The following is a 22,895-nucleotide window of genomic DNA, read 5'->3' as shown; positions in this document are numbered from 1 at the left end:
ACTGATCACATGAATAAGACAAATTAGATATGACCCTATATTGGCTTTGATCAGCACTCCCCAAGGAAAGTCTGACAGAATTTTCAAGCACCCTGAATACTAATGTTTGGAGTTAGTAGCACCGCCTTTCATAGAAGATAAATGGGGAAAAGTATGTTTAACACGATCCAAGTAACCATGTATTATATGGCAGCTTAATAGAACATGCTGCTTAGCTGACCATGAGCTCTGTTTTGTGGATGGTTATTCTCATTAATGCGAGAAGAATGGCAGATGTGTTATGTTCGGCGCAGTCTTAACGACAGCTGAAGACCGATTGATCCAGGTGATTAATATTATTTATTGTGTTATGGTAGCAGTAAGGAACCCCAATCAAGGATCGAGGCCCACCTTCTGTTAGACCCCGTACAAATGAAAAATCTAACAGTCAGATTTATAATTGGTGAAAGCCAGCGCAGACTCACTGAAGTCAATAGAATTATGCCAGTTTACGCCAGTGGAGGGTCTGGTACAAAGGGTTTGCAGCAGAAGGATCCAGTCCTCCACTTCCCCCAGGCATCTTCCCAACAACAAGTCCAGCAACTCAGGTTCGGAGCTGCAGGGAGTGGGTTTGCCCCTAAATGCCACACTATGCCTCTGTATTAATTGTATTGACCAAGATAGGAAAGCATTATTGTATACTCTTAATCAACTGCAACACTGTTAATGCTAGCTAGAGTTGGGGGGGAGTGGGAAAGGATTCCATATGTGGTGATATTCTATCTGCTTCTTCTTATCTGATTCTTCAGATGTAGTTATACCATATTTGGAGCCTGATCCTGTGCCTCAATGAAGCCAATGGCAAAACATTACAGCAGCAGGATTGAGCCTTTGTTTGTTTTGCTGTGAAGCCTGATATATTGCCCAATATGCCACCTTCGCCTGAATTATCAAAAAGCCTTCTTTGTGTCCCAACAGCACTGTATGGCTATGCCTCTTTCAGGCCCAATTATACCAGAAATAATCATGTAACCATGACCACTTCACCCTGTATGCTTTTTTCAAAAGATTAATACCTGCAGCAAAGCATTTATTGTATCATTGTTTTTTCCACTGATTTTAGAAAATCCAGGCTGCTGTTGAGAGTTACTGCATAGCACCATGTATTCACTTTTGGAGGGACAGCACTTTACAGAGTTGAGCACAATGGCTCTCAAAACAGGCAGAAAGAGGGAAGGATGGGTGAAGACTGAACATAGCAGGGGTGCCCAGGGCATGTCCTGAGGCACAGATGTGGCCCTCAGAGCTTTAAACTACTCTCTCACAATAGAACAACCAAGCCAAGTTCTCTTCATTGTGATCTGGGGTTCATGACTCAGCGCTCAGCATGTCCAAAGCCTGGTCTGGCTGCCTCCACTTTCATCCAAATATCTGTTTACCTGGAGGTCTTGGAGTAAATGTTATGTCCTGCCTTTGATAGGCGAACATAACGTAAGGTGGGAGCCAGCAATCTGGACTCTAACAGACCTGAAAGAGGGGGGAACAAATGGAGATTTCAAGTCAACGAAATGCTGACTGTTCCTCTTTCCAGCCACAGTTTTGGATGTCCAGCACATAGCTCTAAAACGAATGCATCTACTTACTCCTCAAGGAGTCATTCTGTGGCTTGGAGTGCGGTAGCCCAAAGCAGGAAGGGCAACGCAAGTGAAAGAACAACTCCAAACTGAACTAGGGAGCCCGCAAAGGTGAAAGGATAAGCAAAGATCTGGTTCCCACTCTTGGAGGGAGCATCTGGACACAGCAATCTGGCACCTATAAAAATGTAAAGGACCACTGAAGAAGGAAAGTATAGACACGACAGGAAGCGATTAAGGGACGGAAAAGGATTTAAGCAGAGGCAGCGTGTCAGGGTAAGGATGAACTCTGTGTTCAGGAGGTGTTGATAGGCAGATTTAAAGACAAGAAAGACTTGGAAGGGAAATGAAAGTTTGGGGTCAAGGATGACCCTGAGATTTCTGACCTCAATTTTCAGGCTAAGGTCTAGGTTACAGAGGGTATGACCTGAGTCAAAGAGGAGGAACAAAGAGAGCTTTTTATGCTCAAGATGAGCTCCGGTTTTTCAAATCATTCAGTAGCAGGATGTTAAGGGGCAGCTAGCAGCAAACAGAGGAATGTGTTCTTATGTCTGTTGCACTAATGTAAATCAGGAATAACGCCACAGACTTCATGGAGACACTCTGGATTTACGTCCATGCAACTGGTTTCAGAAACTGGCCCCAGAGTCAAGACAGACAAATAGATGGGAGACAAGAAAATGAAGGATTGAGTTAAGGGGAAATATAAAAATGGGTATCATCTATAATATTACTATCTAACCCTAGAAGGGAAAAGTTAGATAGCAAAGGGGGCTGAGTTCCTCTCCATAAGAACGGCTATACTGGGTCAGATCAGCTGTCCATCTAGCCCAGTATCCTGTCTTCTGACAGTGGCCAATGCCAGATGCTTTTAGGAGAAGGCACAGAACAGGAAATTATCAAGTGATTTATCTCGTCGCCCAACCCCAGCATCTGGCAGTCAGAGGCTTAGGGACACCCTGAGCATGGGGTTGCATCACTGACCATCATGTCTAAGTGATTCTCCTATGAAGGCAACCCTAATCACCCATCACAATCCAACACTCCATCAGTGTCCACCCAGCACTCCCATCCAAAACTAGCAATGGTTGCTTGCTGTGACTCCAATCCCTTTGCTGACACAAAGGATTATGGGACTGTGAACAGGACAAGAGATCACAGCTCGTTTGGTGGTCACGGGTGGAGAAAACTTGAAAACCTCTGATATAAAGGTTCCACCAGAAATGAAAAAGGAGTAGTTAGAGAGCTAGGATTGAAATTAGAGGAAGAAAGTGCAGGAGACACCAGTTTCTTACATGAGACGCTCAAGAGGAGAAAGTGATTGATAGTAAAGAAAACTGCACTGGGGTCAAACACGAAGTGAAAAAGAGAGGGATCTATGGTCCACGGTCAATGGCAAGGTCATTAACCACCCACAGAGGGTCAATTTTGGTAGTGGGAAAAGGTCAAACACCAGGCAAAAAGTGGCTAGGGAAGTTGTACTGGGAGAAATGGTCATAGCTTGGAGGAGGCCACCATGCTCAGAAAGGGCAAATGGCGATATAAAAGAGTAGGTTTTACCTGAACGGAGTAAGATGTTTTGTGTGAGAAAGGGAAAAGAAATCAAGTGACGATGGAGTGGTTGATGATAGCTATGAAGTAAAGGGCAAGAAAAGGTGACAATGACTGGAGTTGGAAGGAAGTCCAACAAGAAAGGACTTTTCTTCACAGACAAGAACAATAACGCTTTTGAGGAGAGACGTGGAGAAGGGGAAATATAACAAAAATGTGGCATTTATTGTAAAACAAATAATAATTTACACAGCGATGCAGACTGCTAGTAAATCAAGGGGGAATGAGGCCCCCAATCTTGAAACTGCAGTGAGGTTATATACACCTTTTTGATTCCTGAAAAGCAAATGTAATCATTTCCTCACAACAAATTGTGGCAAACGGGATGGGAAGAAAAGAATGTATTCCATTGTCCACAGCCAGCCCCATCAGTGTGCACAGTGATAATCCACGGACTCTTAGATTATATACAATACACTGGGCTTTCCATATCTTCTGATGGGCAAGGAGCTCTGATCTGCTGTCTCTTCAGGCTCAAGCTAAGGGAATTGAATTCATGAACAGAATCCATGTACGAAAGAGCACAAGTAGTGTGGGAGGAGATACAAGATGGAGGAAGGTGTAAACTGGTCATTGGCTGAGTAAAGGATAGAGTTATATATATTGATAGTTGCTTGGGGGGGAAATGGAGTCAACAGACAGAGAAATCATTGAGAGAGAATGGAGAGGTACCCAGGCTTTGGGACACTGGTTCACAAACTACAGTTCATGGCCCTCCAAAGATCTGCAGTATGAAAAATTTTGAGAAATAGAGAATTGGAGACTGAAGCCTGGAAGGGGAGGTGGGTCATTTCTCTGTCACAAAGTGGCCTGATGAATGAAAAAGCTGGAGAACCTCTGCTTTAGTGGATGAGTGCACCAAAGCAAAGGCAGGAACAGGCTGGTTTGAGAAGAACAAAATCCGAAGTGCCGAAGGATTGATCTCTGACAGCAAGACCAAAGCTAGAGCGAGGGTGTTGTAACTTCTGGATGAGTGGGTAGGAGAGCCTGTGAAACACCAAGAACTTCCAGGAGAAAAAAGAAGTCAGGGATGTTAGGATTAACCCCCTAATGCTTACACTAGAAGAGGTAAAGCCAGTATATACATAACAACTGATAAATCCTGAAGGAAAGGGTTCATTAGGCCAAAACTGCCTGATAAATAACCAAGAGTGATCCTGCAGTCCTTAAGCAATACTCCCATTGAATTCAATGGAACCTTGCCCGAATAAAGGGTCTGATGGCCATAAAAGGAGGTTAGAAAGGTGTTTAAAAAAAAAAAAAAAAGGATGGGTAGTTGTGAGTTGAGACTTAGGTCTCGTGAATACTTAAAACTGAAGCTGACATAGCTACAGTGCTCAGGGGTGTGAAAAATGCCGACCGGTCCTCCAGTTTTGATGCACCTATATCGATGGAAGAATGCTTCCATCAACCGAGCTACTGTCGCTTGCGGAGGTGGTGTTCCAACAGCAATGGAAAAACCCTTCTGCCAGTGTAGGCTGCACCCACACTACGGGGGATATACCGGCATAACGGCTATATAGCAAGGCTGCTATAGTCCCCACAATGTAAACACAGCATAAGGAAAGTTGAAGTCTAGATTTGACAATGTCAGCCATGGGTCTGTCACATATGAGTAGACACATGTGTGCGTGCATGGGTGTGTGTTAATCTCAATGGTTAAAAAGTTAATCAAATTTAAAGCATATACATTTATATAGTCCATAAAATTAGTATTTAAAGATTAAAATCTGTACAAGTAGGAAAACTAGCCTACTGTGCAAAAGACAGTTATCAGCTCTTCAAATGCCATTAAATAATAGTAACTATTTATATTATGGTAGCACCTCAACTCCCCAGTCTAGACTCCACTCTGCTACATGCTGCACTAGTTCATAGGTAGAAATAGTCCCTGTTCCAAACAGCACCGTACATTTCTGCCTGTAACATGATTGATTGTCAGTGAACTGTAACTCTGCCTCCTCCTCAGAGGACTAATGATTAGACCTATTGTAAGCAACTGTATCTGAATCAACAACAGCATGATGCAGAGTTTTATAGGGATGCTGTTAAGTAGTGTAAGGCTCAATGTCTAGGTTTTATTTTTTAAAGCAGGATTTTTACATAAATTAAAATACGTTGAAGATTTAAATAAATAAATGTAAAGACTAAATTAGATTTAATTATTTAAACATTTCCATGGTGTATGTTAAACCCAAACACAGGAGAAGCAGAAAATATGACTGTCCATAAACACAAAGTGAAAATGACTGCCTAGTTTCTTGGTTAACTTTGGAGTAAAGTAAAAAAAAGTGTTTTTTTTTTAAAAGTGTCACAGACACAAAGCAAACTTGATGTTGTTTCCATTCCTTCTCCTTCCATAATCTAGTGGTATCACAAATAAGACACATGTTTACATATAATATTTTATCTTGGCAGTGTCACTGTAACATATATATTTGGCAATTTAAAACAAAAAATGCTCTCCCCAACTCATCTTTTTCCTTATAATACTAAAGAATGAAGTGCCTATAATAATATCTGAAAACATTCAGAGAACACAAGACTTCATAAAGAACCTGTTGACATTCCATCGCAGCTTCTGATATTTTTGGATGTACCATATCTGTCCTCAGAAACCACCTTTATGACCCATTAAAAAATGAACAGATAAAGCAGAAAAATCAAAGGTTCTGATCCAGCATCTACTGAAGTCAATGGCAAAATTTCAATTGACTTCAGTGAGAGCTGGCTACAATCAGGCCACAATGGTTTAACTCGTTATTGCTGTTCTCCAGTGCAGGAATTCTGCATTAGCAAACATATGATCGATCTCAAGGCCTGATCCTGCAGCCTTTATGTGAATAGTCCCATCGGCTTCAATGGGCCTTCCCATGTGAGCTAGGGATGTAGGACAGGGCCCTTTGTATCACCATAGGCTGTAATCTATCTTTCTAAGACCACTAAAAGCAGGAAGCAGTGACCCAAAACACCTTGTCTTACCTGTGGCACAAAGGGCAATAAATGTTTGTGCATGCTTCCGGATCAAAAGCAACTTGTCTTTAGGTAGAGGCAGTTTTCTTAGAATGTGTTCAATGAAATCATGTGGAGTCACTGCTGCAAGATTCCACTTCAACTTTCCCAGCACCACCAGCTCCCACTCCTGAAGGAAGAAAACAAAAAAGAAAAACCATAGGCAAGCCTGACGAAAAAGAACAAAAAGCTTACTCATTTTACTGATTGTAATTATATCACTGCTAAATTGGTTTTGCTTAAACCTTTTTGCAATATGCCTCTGAAGCTTTGAAGTTGTTGACTTTGCTTTTCCTTCATTTTTTTTTTTGAACACTGGAAATGTCAAGCTACACTGAAAATAATGAGGCCTGCCAGTTCCTGCCAAGATTTTACTTTTTTTGCAGCCAGTGCTGAATGCCCACCCAGAAAGTTTAGCCTGCAATTAGATATTGCCAAGGTCACTGTGGTCCTTCCCTAGTAACTTATTTTAAATGGCTAGAGTGCTTAATTTATAGCCATTTAAAGCCCACTGGATAACTATGCACACAAATAAGCAAGACATACATTTTCTTTTTCCACTGGGAAAGTCAGCCCCACAGCATTTTCTCTACAATTGTTTTAGAGATGTCCTTTGCTTCAAACTGTATTTCACGTATGCCACAGCAAGTTTTGCAGAAGGGAAACGCATATGACACATCCAAGAAGAAGACTGTAAGACATCTGACAATGTACCACATAGGACCCAATCCTGCATTCTTTGCACACACAAAACTCCCCGAGAAGTCACAAGAAGTTTTCGGGTGCACAAGGAATGACGGTTCAGACCCATAAGTGTGGTTATGCTTCAAAAAGCAATTATATATAAAAATGGCACCTTCTCACGCAACAGATCTACTCTTTGGGTACCTTCAGAGCCATGTTTCCTTCCTTTAGTCTCTAAAATAAGTTTTTCATACATTTTACTGCTATTAGTAAAAGAGCCATCATAGATCAGAGAGAGGGAACTGGATTCCACTCCACTTCATGCATCATCGGAATTATTAAATACATTCCATGTATAGACTCTTTAATCTCAAGGATGCATGAGCCTGCAGAAAGCCAGCAGCACTCTCAGAGCCCAGGTTGAGTTTGTAGGGCTGGCAATTGGAAAAAACATCTTTTTTATTCGTGAACTTAGTAGATCTGAACTGGCATCTGTGAGAGACAATAAACATGGAACCCCACAATGGCATTTTTACAGTCACTTTTCAGAGTAGAACCCTGTAACATAACAGCTATAGAAACTGCTATTGGGATAATATAGAACCCTTCAAAACCTGGAAATCTTCTACTGAAATGTTTCCGTAAGGGTGACTTGAAACCAGTCCTGCATAATTTCTCAAGAAAAATCATAAAATATTTTAATAAAATGACAATTAAATTCATTACGGACTGATCTTTCTAACACTACCAGATACAAGCCCCAATTCAGGAAAGCATCTTTATTCAGCAAAGCACTTAAGCATGTGTTTAACTTTAACTTCCCCTGAAATCAAAAAAGTTAAGCATGTGCTTAAGCGCTTTCCTGAATTGAGGCCACAGTGTTTATTGCCATAGGTAGTACCACTGGTGGAACTATTAACAGTGTATTAAGCACAGCAGCATTTTGGGGGCAAGGCCCTTCCTTTTAGATTGATTTTGCAACCTTTCCACAGATGGAACTCCACTGGCTTCAATGGGTGTTTCACGTAAGAAGTATTTGTATGAATTCAGGGCCAGATTCTACAAATTAGGATCTGTGAGAACAGAACTATTTGATTGAAATATGCACTCTTACACACTAATAATACTTAGCACTTACACAGTACTTTGTATCTTAAAAGTGCTTTGCAAATATTATTTCATCAGAAATCATTTAAATAAAAGTAACTTTTTTCAGCTCTCTCACCTTAAGATCTGATCCTGAACTCCTCAGTGAGGAGGGGGCCCTTATTTACAATTACGCTTAACAGAGCTGAATTTTGATAAATTTCACCCTTATTGAGTTAACACTAGGAGCTACATTTACAAAAAAGGCACAAATGCCACCCATGATTTTCTAAGTTATAAATGTATCACTTGTACGGGCAATTTGTTAATTTCACAGTATGAAGCACTCCATCCTACTCTCACTAGAGTCAATGGCAATACTCCCATTGACTTCAACAGGAGCGGGATTCAACAATAAATGAAAGAAATTTAGAAACAAGACTTACTGCATCAATAGTGAAAAAAATTTTGAAAGTAAGTTTTCCAAAGGGTGATAAAAATCCTCCATAAATATTTATTTTATTTGGTACGTAACCTGAATAAAACCAAGTGACATAACATGGGTTTTTAAAAAGTTCCTCATATTGCAGACAGCTCCTTTAAAACTGAAAGCAGAAAAGAAACTACAAACAGAAGAGATTCTGGCAATGGTTCAAAAATGAGGTCATTTCCAATTGTGCATGTCTGACACTGGATGGCAGTGCAGCACCAGAGCACCAGAAAGAAAGCACCTTTACAAAGAACCCAGCACAGAAAGTTTCTTGCCCATTTAAACACATGTACATATATGTATGTGCATGCTATCAAAAAGAGATCTTCTGCTAACTATGTATAAATCTCTTAAAAAACACGAACAGTAACCAAAGCCTTCAGATTATCTCTCAGGGCATTTGCTAACCATTGTGTTAAATAAATAAATAGGAAAAGGACAAGAATATTAAATATTAGGCAATTATATACAGTACATTCAAAATGATGGGGGGATGTCCCCCTCAAACAATCATGCTATTTTCATACAAGAAACTTATCTTGATCACTTTCTATCAGTGCATGAAAATCTTTTAACACCTTCAACTTTTCAAATATTGTTTAAAAAATTATAAATGGGCAGGGAAATATATCATTTGTTGGGCTCTGGAAGGAGGGGGGAGCTTGTCAGCGCAAGAGCTGATGGTGGAGGGGGAGAGGGACACACTGGAGGTAGAGTGGGGCTGCTTACCAGCAGCTCTTGGGGTTTGATGGAATTGTCCGTATATATGCAAAGTTTCTCTGCAGTGAGGGGGATTGTCTCTTTCAGCTTGGAGGCCAAGAACATGCAAACTGCCCCCAGCAGCTGCAGATGGCACTTTCTGGTGGGCACCACAGCTAAAAATCTGTCCAAGTAATTCATGGCTAGGGGGAAAACCTCTTCTTCACACTTCTGCTCTTCACAGACCTGCAATCAAGGAGTGGGGGTGAGGAGGAAAGCGAGAGAGAGAAGAAAATGAGTGATCACATGAAATTTACCAATGGCTCTAAATGATTTTTTTTTTTTTTGCGGGGAGCTAGACTGGGGGGAGGGGGCGATCTCTGGAGCGGCTGGGAAGGCTGTCAATCGGCTTTCACATTCCTTTGGTTCATTCAGTAAGAAATGAATTAAGTCACAGTGTGGGAGCCGAAAGCCCATCGAGCAGCAGCAGCAGCCGCCGCCTCAGACTTTGCGACCCAATTTTTTCTTGGTTTTTTTTTGTTGCCCTTTTTGGATTTCGTCATATTTTCAAAAAATAAATAAAAATATTTACAACGCCCTGGGGGCCCCTGTTTTTGGAGCGATGGCATCACCAGGCGCCCCCCTATCATTCCCGACAATTGTAAAAATTCCCAAGGGGGGTGTTCCCCCAGCCCTGGGCCCGCGATTCGGCAAGGGGGGGAGGTGGGGTGGGAAGAGCCTGGATCCTCAGCAGGAGAAAATGGTTTCAAAAAATGATCAAAAATCCAACCCAGGGGGGAAAGGGGCAAATTTCACATGAAAACCAAGAGGAGGGTCTGGGCTTCCCAGCCTGGGGGGGATGGGCGGGGAGGGGTCCCCCCAAAGCGAGATCTTAAGGGGAAATGATGGGGGCCAGCGCAAGGCTGCAAAGTCTGGAGGGCTCTGGGCCCACAGCCGCCCTTGCAGGGTAAGTATTGGGGAGAGGGAGGGATTCCCCGGCTCACCGGGCTCCCCAGCAGCCTACCCTCAAGCTGGGGGCCAGCCGTGCTGAGACGGGGGTGTATTTCAGATCCATTCTTTTTTGGGGTGGGGGTGGCTCAGCGCTTCTAAGCAGAGTTGCATGCAAAGCAACATGGCGAAAAAATGGCACGTCCTGAGCACTGCATACGTGGGCACAGAAATACTTGTTGGGCAAAAATCAGGGGGGGATCGGTCACCCCCTGTTTTTTGCACGGCATCTGGGGCAGCTCCCCTCGCCATAAAAGCCTCACTCGAGCAGATCCAGTAGCCTGGGGGAAGAGGAGGGTTTTCTTTTCCTTGTTTTGCAAATGACTTTTGCAACTTTCCTTCTCCCCCATTTTGCACCCCTCTTTGCAAAGCAGCAGCCCCGGAAGGGCAGTTTTCTTCACAGGTTCACAGTCAAACGACCGAGACACAATCATTTCACATCCCCTTCTGCCTCCCCCTCCCCACCACCACCACCCCCACCCCCACCCCCCGACAAGAAAAGCACTGAATGAATTAGCAAAAACCATGATCTGGGGGGAAACACTGCAAGAAAAGAAGGGACAAAACAAACTCAGGAGAGCTTGCAAAAGGGTGAGCTATGCAGCCACCACCCCTGTGCAAAGGAACCCCCTAAAATCCCGAACTAGGGGCAAAGAGGGGAGACAGACCGATGGGGGGGGGGGGGAGAAGCTCTGCCTCTCAATTTAATACAAACCTCCAACATCCAGGTCGCCACCATCCTCCTCATAAAGGGCTGGATGTCCTTCTGGACGCATTTGAAATAGGAACATTGGGGCAGATACCTCTCTTCTATGGTTAACAAATTGTGCAAAACGCGGTCATCATAGAGCAAGTTCGGGTCGGGCAGAGCTCTCCGCATGGGATCCACCTCGCAGCACAGCAGCTCCATGTTTCCAAAGAGATCTCCCTCTTTCTCTGATGGAAAAGTTTTTTGGGGGGAGGAGGAGGGGAAGGAGGGGGCAAAGGAGGAGGGGTGAATGGGTGGGAGGCAGACTGCAGGGCTTTCCAGCTCCCTCCTGCTTCCTTGAAAGTTCTCTCTCCTCTCTCTCGCTCTCTTGATTTCTAGCCTAAAGTTGAAGCAAAAGTGACGCAACGCACTAGGGCAGGCAGTTCTCTCGCTTGTTATTATGGAGAACAGCAGCTGGTCAGATGTAACATCAAACGCGTTTTTCCCCCCTCTATAAGCTAACAAGGAACCAGGAGGCCCTTGTATAGGGCACACACACACAAAATGACAGCTTCTCTTTTTCTTCGTTACAGCGACCAAACAAAATCGCTCCAGACTTTCTGCTATACCGGGCAATCTGGATCCATATAAGTTTTTTCTCTCTCTCTCTCTCTTTTTTTTAATTGCTTATTGCAAGAACAGAACCGAGTGGTATCAGCTTAGTTTTGTGTGTGTTAACCATGCCATTTCCTTGCTCACTGGAGATCCTCCTGCTTCTTCCAGATTAAGCAGAAGCTTTCGGATACCCCTTTCCCCACACACATTCCCCCCCCCCCCCCCCCAATCCTCCTGACCTGCAACCAGGAGGAAAACTTTGCTTGCCAGCGAAAGACTAAAGGCAAAACAGAGACCGTACAAAAGAAGATTCCAAGGCTGTGTGCTTGCTGATGCTTGTATATTTTGCAGTATTTTCACGCTGCTGTTGGGGAGATCTAGCAGTGGCCACAATGCAACTTCCTCGAATATGTCGATGTATTTCTGACTAACAGCCAGAACTGTGTTAGCACTGCATGGTCACACTGATATAGCTTTCTAGGAAATATAATGGGGGTGGGGGAGCAGAAGGGCGGATTTGTCCCGCACTTGCTCTGTGACTTTCACCCTTCAGCACTGCATTTTTTCCGGCATCAATTATTCTTAATTATCTCCTTTATATTGTATATATATATATTTAAATTGCACTTGGCAATAAATGTGATTTCCATCATGCTTGATTTGCTATGAGGATCATTCATGCTCTTGCTTTTTTTGCATCTATTATTTTAACCATGGAGTTTAACTTTTATTCTGGGTGTTTTTTTAACCTTTTACAACACACCTCAGTTCATTGTCACCCCTCTGTGCCTCCCAGCCTATGCAAGGCAGCATTTTGTGAAGTGTGTCAAGTTTGTTAAGTCTCTGTTGCAGCCTTGCTGGAACCAGAGAAGAGGAACTGTATGCTCCTAAAGATGGGTTTGCATGAAAAGTAAGGTGGCCAGGCAGAAAATAAAGACGTGTATGTGGCTAGCACACCTCCTAATCACCCCTTCAGTCCCCCCAGTACAATGAAGGTGAAGAGGAGGGAAAGAAAATATCACTTTAAAAGTGTGAGTTGAGAGTTTGGGGAGCTGCTTCCCCTCCCTCTATTTGCATAGCCAATAGCTCTGGGGCTTTTGCTGCTGCGCGCTGATTGTTACTGGGCAGATTATATTTTAAGGAAGAAGCATTCCTCACTACATCAAAAGAAACCAAGGAAGGGGAAAGGGGGAAAAAAGACATACACACACAACCTTCTGACCTTATCAACTGGGGGAAATCAGTATCCGGTCTATTGTAAAAAAATTAATAAAAGATCAAAGATCAAAATTGCTAATTGGAAATTAGCAATCACCCCCAAAACCAAAAACAAAACAAAACAAAAAACCCACCCACCCACAACCCTCAAATTGCAGTTCAAAACGAAACAGTATGTACTGAGGATGAAACTGCCTTGGTTTAACTGCATGAGGAATAAAGTCACATTCAAAAACAAAACACAAAAAGTTTGAGGGGGATTTTCCCAAACCGAGTAGATATTTTAGTCAATGATGTGAAATGTTTGTTTAACTACCAAAAAGACAATCTGAACCTTTTCTACAGCACCTTTGATACTTGCTAATGAGTAGAGCCATCATAATGAGGTATACACGATTCCTATTATCTTTCATCAAAAGTCATCTACCTCCTCCCTCCCAAAAAGCAAAGAATCACACGTGATTTCAAATCCATGCGCCATACAAACTATGGTTTAAATCATTTTTAGCTTCTTATCACGTCATTGTGTGGGAGCTTATCAGTAAAAGTCCGCAATAGAAAGCACTGGAAACATATCTACTTTGCAAAATTTGTATTTTATTACGGCATTTGGGGAAAGGAAGGAGGGACTCCCTCACCCATGCATATACATTAAAGTTATGCTACTCAATGAAAGGCTTTATCTTTCCCTATTCATTTCCCCTTCCTATTGCCTGGCTGCTCCTGTAAAATGGGGAGTGCGTTGTGTCAATGAACTTCTCCCCACCCCCCAAATCTTAGTGAATTCATAAACTCCAAAAGCCAGTAATTGTGATTATTTACTAATATTTTCAAGGAAAAGGGAGAGTGATATAATATCCTATTGGCATAAGATAATTGACAAAAGTTTCTAAGTTTTAAAAGTTGATAGATTTCTAGTTGGATTGGAGATAAATTAATACTATGTTGTCAGAAAGCAGGATTCTTGTAACAGAGAGATAAATATGCAGGAACCTCCACCTACAACAACCCCAATCATCAAGGGGAATAAACAAAGTGATCATTTCCCCGATTGTATATACATATCTTACAATTTATAGTCCAGGTATGCTAATTCAATTTTTATTTTTAAATAATACGTGATGATGGAGCATTTCAAACTTGTTCATTTTTTAAAAATAAAAACCATGCAAATTGTGCACCAGAAATGTGGCTTTTACCTACTGAGGTATTGTGCAAATTCATTCCAGTACAATCGCTTAAAAAGCATTATTATTTTAAGTAATCGTTTTCAACTCCCGACTTCTATTCTTTGAAACGCTAACGTTAAAAAGCATGTGAAAATCTCATTTTCGTCTATTAGGGTATAGAAGAGGCTTTTGCTTTGACTGGATGTGGCGATGAGGGTTGTAGATGCAGTTATGTGCTTCATGAAAAATCCTGTCATTTCTCGACTGCTTTGTGAGTTATCGGTCAGTTTCAGAATAAAGCAGCAAAAACAAGTTGTCTCTTAATTTTGTCCGTATGCCCAGGGGCGCTTCCCTAATAAGGCTATTTAAAAAAAAATACTGCTTAACATTTGGAGACAGCAGATGTTTTAACAGTCTCAGTTTAGAGATTAATCGAGTGCCATATGTTGAATACCACCCCCTTCCCCAAAAAACTTTTCACATACGCTCTCTCTTCTTCTGATGAGCTGTTTTGGCAGTTAAAGAGCATAAATGATTAAACCAAACACTGTTCGTGTTTTTTTTAAACAGACCCGCATTATGTTTATGCCAACACCTTGCAAAAATGACACCACTTTCTGGAAAGGTTGTGTGTGCAGCCTCATGTGGAAATCGCTCCCTGCAGTGATGCCCCTAAGTGCAGCTGCAACCCGCACATGCATGCTGGATTTTCGCGGAAATTTAACATCATCCTGCCAACACACGTTGGAATCATTTTTCTCGGGCGCCTCTGCTGCCGCTGCTCAGCGTCATGCTCTTGAAGCGGTGTGCTCTGCGCTAGAGGGGGTGCTGTGCTGCTGTTAGCCCTATTGCAATGGTTTAAAGGACAGTAATCCGATCTAAAGCTAGTGCCAGTCGTTTGAGGAACTTTTTTCTATTTACTATATTTCTTTATATTAATAATGATCATTAATACAATAGTAATAATGAACGATCCTTTCTTCTTCTTTTTTCATATGAAAGCTCTAAGTGATAGGGAGAGTCTTCATTATGTATTTTGTACAGCCCCGAGTTTATCCAGGAGTAATTTAATTATTTTTTTCCCCCAGCTTCTCCTTTGGGGAAAAAATAAGGGAAGTAAGCAGCCTGAAGATATTTCCAGGCACACGGTCAGATCAAACTTTGTCTCCAAACCAGACTAACAGAAATGTGCGCACATTTAAAAAAAAAATCCCAATGGAGAGAGGGGTATTTAAATTAATTAATTAATTAATTAAATATTCCCTTGCAGTGAACAGAGGAGCATGGTTGGGGCATTAGCATCTGAAAGTGAAACTGACTGAAAGCAATCTCCTTCTCCTCCACTTAAAACAGGGGTTCTCAAACTGGGAGTCAGGACCCCTCAAGGGTTTGAGAGGTTATTACATGGGGGGGCGCCAGCTGTCAGCCTCCACCCTGCTTTGCCTCCAGCATTTATAATGGTGTTAAATATATAAACAAGTGTTTTTAATTTATAGGGGGGGGGTCGCACTCAGAGGCTTGGTATGTGAAAGGGGTCACTGGTACAATAATTTGAGAACCACTGACCTAAAATAACTGTATGGGTTTTTTTTTTCATTGTGAGAGCTGAGCGAGATGCAGAAAGTAAACAAACAGCATGAATCCCAACATGTAAAATAGAATTAAAAATATTTCAGTTTCAATAATCTCAAGTGTTATTTATGAGATCACCTTTTGTTAATGTGATTTTCAACTTTTCAAAGTTGTGTTTTGTGTGTCCACAGGCCAATTCAAAGTAGGCAGCATAGTAAAAATTTACCTTTCCACCCCTCCTGTTCTTGGTTATGTGTGTGAAAATTAGGATTTAGAAATCATAGGAACTGTGTGCACCCCACCCATACAGCTACAAAAATTATAATTGTATTGCTAATTTTAGACTCTTAATTCTTTGGGCAAGAGACTATATCATTTGAGATATTATACTTACATAAAATCACCCATGCAGCAAGCAACATTTGCCCTCCAATAAAGTAGTGTCTGCACTTGGATGCTGCTTTCATACAGGCAGAACAGTTAAACTGATAAACAGATGAATTCCAAGGTGAGTGTTGTAATGAATTTTTAAATAAATTCTTCCTTTCCATTTTATGTAAAATTCAGCTGTTAATCTCTTCTCTTTAATTAGTGGAAGTTCTTCAGGGCATGGACTTTCTTTTACTATGTTTGTACAATGCCCAGCACGTTGGGGCCATAATCCTTATCATAATGATAAAGTTAGATTGGAAAGGGGTTCACTAAAGAGCTACCAGACTGTTTCTAGATCTGGAAAACATGCCTTTTAGTGGGAGACTTAAGAAACTCATTATATTTAGTTTATCCAAGAAAAACTTAAGAGGTCATTTAATCATCATGGTATACAAATATCTATGTGGGTAAGAGATTCATCTAGTAGATGGCTCTACAATCTAGCAGAAGAGGCATTAGGAGATTCAGAGGTTGGAAAGTGAAGCTAGACCAATTCAGACTAGAAATAAGGTGCACATTTTTTACACTGAGAATAATTAACTATTGGAATATGTCATGTAGGGATTTGATATATTACCCATTAATTGAAGTCTTTAAATAAAGACTGGATACCTTTCTAAAGCAGTGGTTTTTTACTGGTGACCCCTTTCACATAGCAAGCCTCTGAGTGCGACCCCCTGTTCTGTATAAACTGTTATATTGTTCATGGTTTATTGAGTTACATGTCACGTATCAGGGGGTAGCCATGTTAGTCTGTATCTACAAAAACAACAAGGATTCTGGTGGCACCTTAAAGACTAACAGATTTATTTGGGCATAAGCTTTCGTGGGTAAAAGAGGTTTTTACCCATGAAAGCTTATGCCCAAATAAATCTGTTAGTCTTTAAGGTGCCATCAGACTCCTTGCTGTTTTTGAGTTACATGTGTGTATCAGACCCAATAATCAGTTTTTAAGGATATTGCAGCAATCCAAGATGGAGTCTGAACTGTCATCTTGTGACTCCATCTTGTAACCCCTCTGTGCATTGTCAGCCTGGACTGAACTGGTTTTTCCTGCCTCTGGGCTATCCCAAGACCACACCACCTGAGACTGTTTCCTGCCTTTCCCAGGATCATACTATGTTTTCCCACCATAGCCTCTATAAAAGAATTGTAATCACAGACTGGTGGAGCAGTCCATCACAGCGACTGTGCATACACAGTTCTGGTCTTCGTGGCACCAGTGCACCATCGAAGAATACCATTCATTCCCGAGGTGAGAAGAAAGAAGAAGAGGCATTCCACCTTACCTGTCCTGCTCCTGGGAACGTCAACATCCTGAGGGTTTTCGGTCTGCTTCTTCAGTCCCAACAGCATCGAGGGCCTCTCCAGTGCTCTTCCTCCATGGGTTCCAATTACCTACGGAGTAGAGGTCCTGGACTTCACCACCACCAGTGAAATGCTGGGAATATAGTGAGACAAAATAATTAGGGTTTCTTAATTGGGGTTATGTTTTTTTTGAATGCCAGGGTGGGTTCGGTTTCATTTGAGTCTGAGCTTCACGCTTACAGGGAGAGCTGCTGTGTCACTGGTTCGTTTTTGTTATATAGTTACTGCTCATTTACATTTGTCTCTTCCCTTATCTGTAAGTTTATCCCCTAATACACTTACCTGTTTGTTTTAACCCTTATTTCTGGTCAGCCTTTATTATTCGTGCACCACACAAGGGAAGAGGGAGGGAGATCTGCACCAGTCCACCAGTGACAGATACGTCAGAGGGCGAGTCTGCTCTTCTGAGAAAAAGGGGCTTGTTTATATTCTGTTACCTACACCCACTTACACAATTAGAATTATCTTGGCTTCCCTTTGAGATAACATTTCTGGTGACCCATGGCAGGATGCTCTGGGGACTGGATTAGCCATTTCCTTAGGGTCCTGTTAGGCTATTTTATTTTTATTTTGTGAACAGCAGCAGTTTCAGTCCTTGAGACTCGGGGAAGGAGTTCTTACTGGGATATTATTGTATTAGCCAAAGGGCAAGTGAACCAGTTGACTCCTTTCCCCCTCCTTTGGCAAAGGGTGGGATTTTATCCTAACCCTATTGAAATCCTGTTATTGTGGATCAGGGGTCGCAGGGAAGCCCGAGCCCCCCCTTCTGTAACAGGTAGCGGTTACTGGTTGCCCCGTCCAGTGTCGTTAGTGCCATTCCCTGTAAAGGGTAGGTACGGAGTGGTCTGGGCCCCAAAAGGGTGGCCACTTTCTTTGGCAGAAGGCAGTGTATTAGGCTAGCCTAGTTTGGGCCGAGGTGCCATGTATAAAGGCATGGTTTCTTACCGGACCCCTTCTACGTTCACTTAAGTTACCCTTTCAATTCCAGAGTTGGGTAAGCAACTCCCTACAGCACGATGGACCGAATTTTCAGTCTGCAAGGATGGACTCCACGGTCTAATAAAAATTCTTTGGATCATGATATTGATTCTTTTGGGAAGGGAGGAAATCCTTGGCAGCAGGAATCACTGGTAGGGAGTGATTCCTTGGGCAACTTTTCCATCTTGTGGGCTCGCTACCACACTAGCAAGCCTAAGCCTAGTAGAAAGGAAAAAAAACGAGCTCTGAATTATGGCCTGGCCATGGTCGGCCATGAGCTCAATTCTCAAGTGGTGCTGCTGAAAGAGCACGCAGACCAGAAACTTGAGAAGTGCCAGCAGCAAAACTAACAGGTTGAACAGCAAGCTGCTGAGCTGCAAGCAGCTAAGGCCACTGTGACCACTCTAATGCAGGAATCGGCAACCTTTGGCCCGTGGCTCGCCAGGGTAAGCACCCTGGTGGGCTGGGCCGGTTTGTTTACTTGCCGCGTCCGCAGGTTCAGCCGATCGCGGCACCCACTGGCCGCGGTTCGTCATCCCAGGCCAATGGGGGCTGCGGGAAGTGGCGCGGGCCGAGGGACGTGCTGGCCGCCGTTTCCCGCCATCCCCATTGGCCTGGAGCGGCGAACCGCAGCCAGTGGGAGCCGCAATCGGCCGAACCTGCGGACGCGGCAGGTAAACAAACTGGCCCGGCCCGCCAGGGTCCTTACCCTGGTAAGCCGCATGCCAAAGATTGCCGATCCCTGCTCTAACATTACAGGTGGCTCAGCTTGAACAGCAGCTAAGAGACCTTAGCACTAAAACTGCAGCCACTGAAAGAAAAGCAGAAGTTAAAATACAAGAACTGCTGGAATCTCAGGCAGCAGTTAGACAGCTAATTAAGGAGGCTGCTGACAATCGGGGAAGGCCCACCTCCTATGTGGATTGTCAACGACACATCAAATAACTGCAAGACCAATTGCAGCTAACACAGCGGTTAATGAAGGCAGTTGATACTAACCCCCTGGCTGCCTTAACAATGGATTGGTGTGAGGAACATCCGCCAGAAAATTGGTATGGGAAAGAGCAGCTACCCTCTGCACTTCCAAGCTGGAGGAGGTGGAAGCTGCACAGAAAGGATGCCCGTTGGCTCCTATGGTGACCACAGTTACCCAGTTTGAAAACACTGGGCAACTCCCCTTGGTAAAACATGAAAGTAAAGTTCTCACACCAGAGCAGGCTAGAGCCATGGGAAAGCACATGGTGCCTTGTAACCGAGATACGGTGCTTAACTGGCTAGCAAAATTATCTGTTACACCACATTTGACTCAAGATGATGTGATATGTATACTAAGGGAATGTATGTCTAGTGATGATTTTGCAGCTCTTTCTTATAATGTATTAATTGATGCAAATAATGAACCATCTACTATCTATTCATGTGTATTTTGATTGCTTTGTCCACATGATAATGTATTGGGCAAGGCATATTCAGAAAAGCAGAGTGTTGATGAAAGGCCAGAAAAATATTTTCTGAGGAAAAAATTGTTATTCTGGCTGGCTAGACTAAGGGTGAACTATAATGGGGTAATCACTTACGATACACCCGAGTTAAGAGAACTTTATGTGCACGGTTTAGCTCCTAGCATACGGCTAGCTATGGGTCCAATAGATATACATAAGACTCGGCTACCTATATTAAAAACAAAAGCACGGGAGATTTTTGAACTACAGCAATTGGCCCATCAAGGAACATCAGTAGAAAGGAAGGTAGCTGCATATAACAGCAAGGAGACAACAAATGGTAAAAGCAGCAACAGAGGACAAAGTTCCCCCATTACTAAACTCCAGGACAACAAGAACTTTATATTCAGAGGAACTGCAGATGAGATAAGGATTTTTAAAAAGCTTATGCTAAAAAGATTATCTCAATATGAGCCATGGGACAAACTAAATAAGCAGAAACTGTCAGCAGAGGACATGTTTCTAAAATTGGCTAAATACGAATCTGGGCAAAAAGCTGGAGGGCCAAGTTCCGACTCTCCTGTAGAGTCTGTCTCCACTAGCAGTACTTACTGAGGAGGCCGAGCTTCCCAAGCCCCTGGTATGGTAGCCCCTGTAGTTAACGACGAGTGGGGCAGGCCTACAGTAAAAATTAAAATCGTGGGAAGCTTCGGAAAAATAGAAAAAACAATGCTGGTGGATACAGGAGCCTCCACCAGATTGTTATGTCTCCAGGGAAGTCCTACAGCTAAGAACTTGTCAGTAAGGGAACTGAAATCTTTGGTCTCGTATAATGGTAAAGAAAATGTCATTCCTTTTACTTATGATGTTACTTGCCATATTGGGTCTCTATCTACACCGGCCTCATTTGGACTACAAAAATTGGATGGTACAGGCATATTAGGAATAAATCTGTTGCAACAGCTAAATATAACTATTGACTTACCTAATAGGATGTTAATTCGAGCAGAACATGGAGAAGCAGGTATTCTAATCCCTGCAACACACCGCATCTGTGCTGTCAAGGCTCCAGAAGAATTGCAGCTTCCTGTATAGGAGACAGAAATCCAACAAGTTACCAACAAGTATAAGAAGGTGTTTGCTCCTAACAAACTGAGTTGTGGAAAGGTTCAAGCCTTGATAAAGATAGAAGGTCCTGATCCAAAGCCTATACGTCAATACTGGTATTCTGCAGAGGCGAAGGAGGGGATTCGACCCACAATAGAGGCATTATTGAATCAAGAAGTTCTAATACTTTGTCAAAGTGTCTGCAACTCTCCTATTTGGCCGGTCAGAAAGGCCGATGGAAGCTCCTGGAGGTACTGTGGACTATAGTGGATTAAACAAAGTAACACCCTGGTTGGCCCCTGGTTGTTGCTAAATTTCCAGAAGTGTTGAATTTAATCACTGAAGGTGCGTCTGACACAGTGTCCTAGATATGTCTATTGCCTTCTTCTCCATCCAATTCCATCCCTCCTGCTACTATAAATTTGCCTTCTCCTATGAAGAAAAACAAGTCAACTTTACAAGAGTTCCCCAAGGGTATCACAATGCTCCAAGTTTATGTCATCACATCATAGCAGCATTATGGAAAACTGCCTTCTACCGTGACAACATTGTCAGTTATGTAGACGAGATACTGATAGCTACCAAAACCAAACAGGACAACATCAAAGCTCTAGATGAAGTACTAGGAATTCTAAAAACAGCAGGGTTCCTTGTAAACTCAACCAGAGCTCAGCTAGTTCAACAACAAGTAGTCTACTTAGGGGTGCAACTGGGCCCTGCCGGGAGGAAACCTGATACCAGTCAAATAGAGCTAATATCTAAATTGCCAGCTCCAACAGATGTTAGCACACTCAGGTCCTTCCTAGGCCTGGATGGTTTTTCCAGGGACTTCATTGAAGGTTACAGTGAAAAGGTAAGGCCACTTTACCAGCTACTTAGGAAAGGCCAACTATGGAAGTGGGGAGAGGAAAAGCAAAGAGCTGTACAATAACTGAAGCAAGCCTTAATGGAAGCACCTGCACTGGCATTCCCACAGGTAAATAAACCCTTTCACCTCCAACGAGCAACCACTAATACAGCAATCAGCGCTATCCTACTGCAACATCGTGGAACTTCCTTGAAGCCCATAGCATATGGGTCCAGAGTGTTATCAGCAGTGGAACAGCAATTCACTGAATGTGAGCGAGAGGTATTGGCTCTTGTATGGGTGCTGGCTCATTGGGAGTATATAGTGGGCATGGCTCCTATAGTGTTAAAGACCCCGCACACTCCTGTGAAGTATGTACTAACTGGGAGAGCCAACTCTGGAAAAGTAAGCCACCCTAGTCTGGCTAACTGGACCTTATCTTTGATCAACAAAGAAATACAAGTAGAAAAGGTTGCACATCCCAGCCTGGCACCATTCGCACTTTGTGGTCCTGCACCAAAGGAATCCCTGATGAATCATGAGTGTCCTCTTCCCCTAGAGTAAGAATCCTGAGATCGTATCACCTTTCAAATTAGAGTCAGTGTTTGAAGAGGCTAAAACTTATAACTGAGACCTACGGGTTGTGGATGGAAGCAGCATGTATATCAATGGAAAAGCAGTCACAGGGTTTTACATGTTTTACATGTTTCATCAGATAAAGTATTCCAAGGAACCATCATACACAACTCAGCCCAGGCTGCAGAAATAGTGGCAATCATTGTAGCCTTGGAAAATGTTGAATCTTCCACAATTATTACCATCTGTACAGATTCTGATTGGGCAATGAGGGCATTGTTGGACTGGATGGTTATTTGGAAAACAAGAGAAATGAGAACAGCAGACAACCAACAGTTGCTTATGCCGGATATCTGCAATATGCATAGTGTTTAGGTGAATCTAGGAGGGGTGACACTTTCTTGTTTAAGGTTAAGGCCCACCGCAAGAATCAATCACAAATCACCCTCCTGAACAGTAAGGTGGATCAGCTAGCGAAACAAGCTGTCAGCTTGGGACCAGAGGTCAGATGGAATAAGGTAAAAGCAACCATTAATGTCTTAACCCACTGATCACCAAGACATCATAAGGTTACAATTACAAGACCCAGAAATCAAGCAACTAGTAAAGGATGACAAATACAACTCCAATACCATTCAACAACATTTGTCTGGTTTAATTATGGCAACTAAAAATAAGAG

General features: G+C 42.7%; 1 protein-coding gene across 1 annotated transcript in view; it reads right to left on the bottom strand.

The window, feature by feature from the left end:
• Nucleotides 1–11,917, bottom strand: part of CCND2 (cyclin D2) — a 59,295-nt gene extending 47,378 nt beyond the window's left edge. The window contains exons 1-3 of the mRNA XM_065571361.1: nucleotides 10,919–11,917; nucleotides 9,226–9,441; nucleotides 6,207–6,366 (exon numbers count right to left, since the gene is read on the bottom strand). Coding sequence (XP_065427433.1) covers nucleotides 6,207–6,366; nucleotides 9,226–9,441; nucleotides 10,919–11,113 — 571 coding nt within the window. The 5' untranslated portion in view covers nucleotides 11,114–11,917. The remainder of the gene's footprint in view (nucleotides 1–6,206; nucleotides 6,367–9,225; nucleotides 9,442–10,918) is intronic.
• Nucleotides 11,918–22,895: the final 10,978 nt, after the last annotated feature.

The sequence above is a fragment of the Chrysemys picta genome, chromosome 1 (genome assembly GCF_011386835.1).
Source record: "Chrysemys picta bellii isolate R12L10 chromosome 1, ASM1138683v2, whole genome shotgun sequence".
In the NCBI taxonomy this organism is placed as follows: domain Eukaryota; kingdom Metazoa; phylum Chordata; order Testudines; family Emydidae; genus Chrysemys; species Chrysemys picta.
Note: the sequence above shows the minus strand (reverse complement) of the source record. Positions and strands in the feature narration are given on the sequence as shown.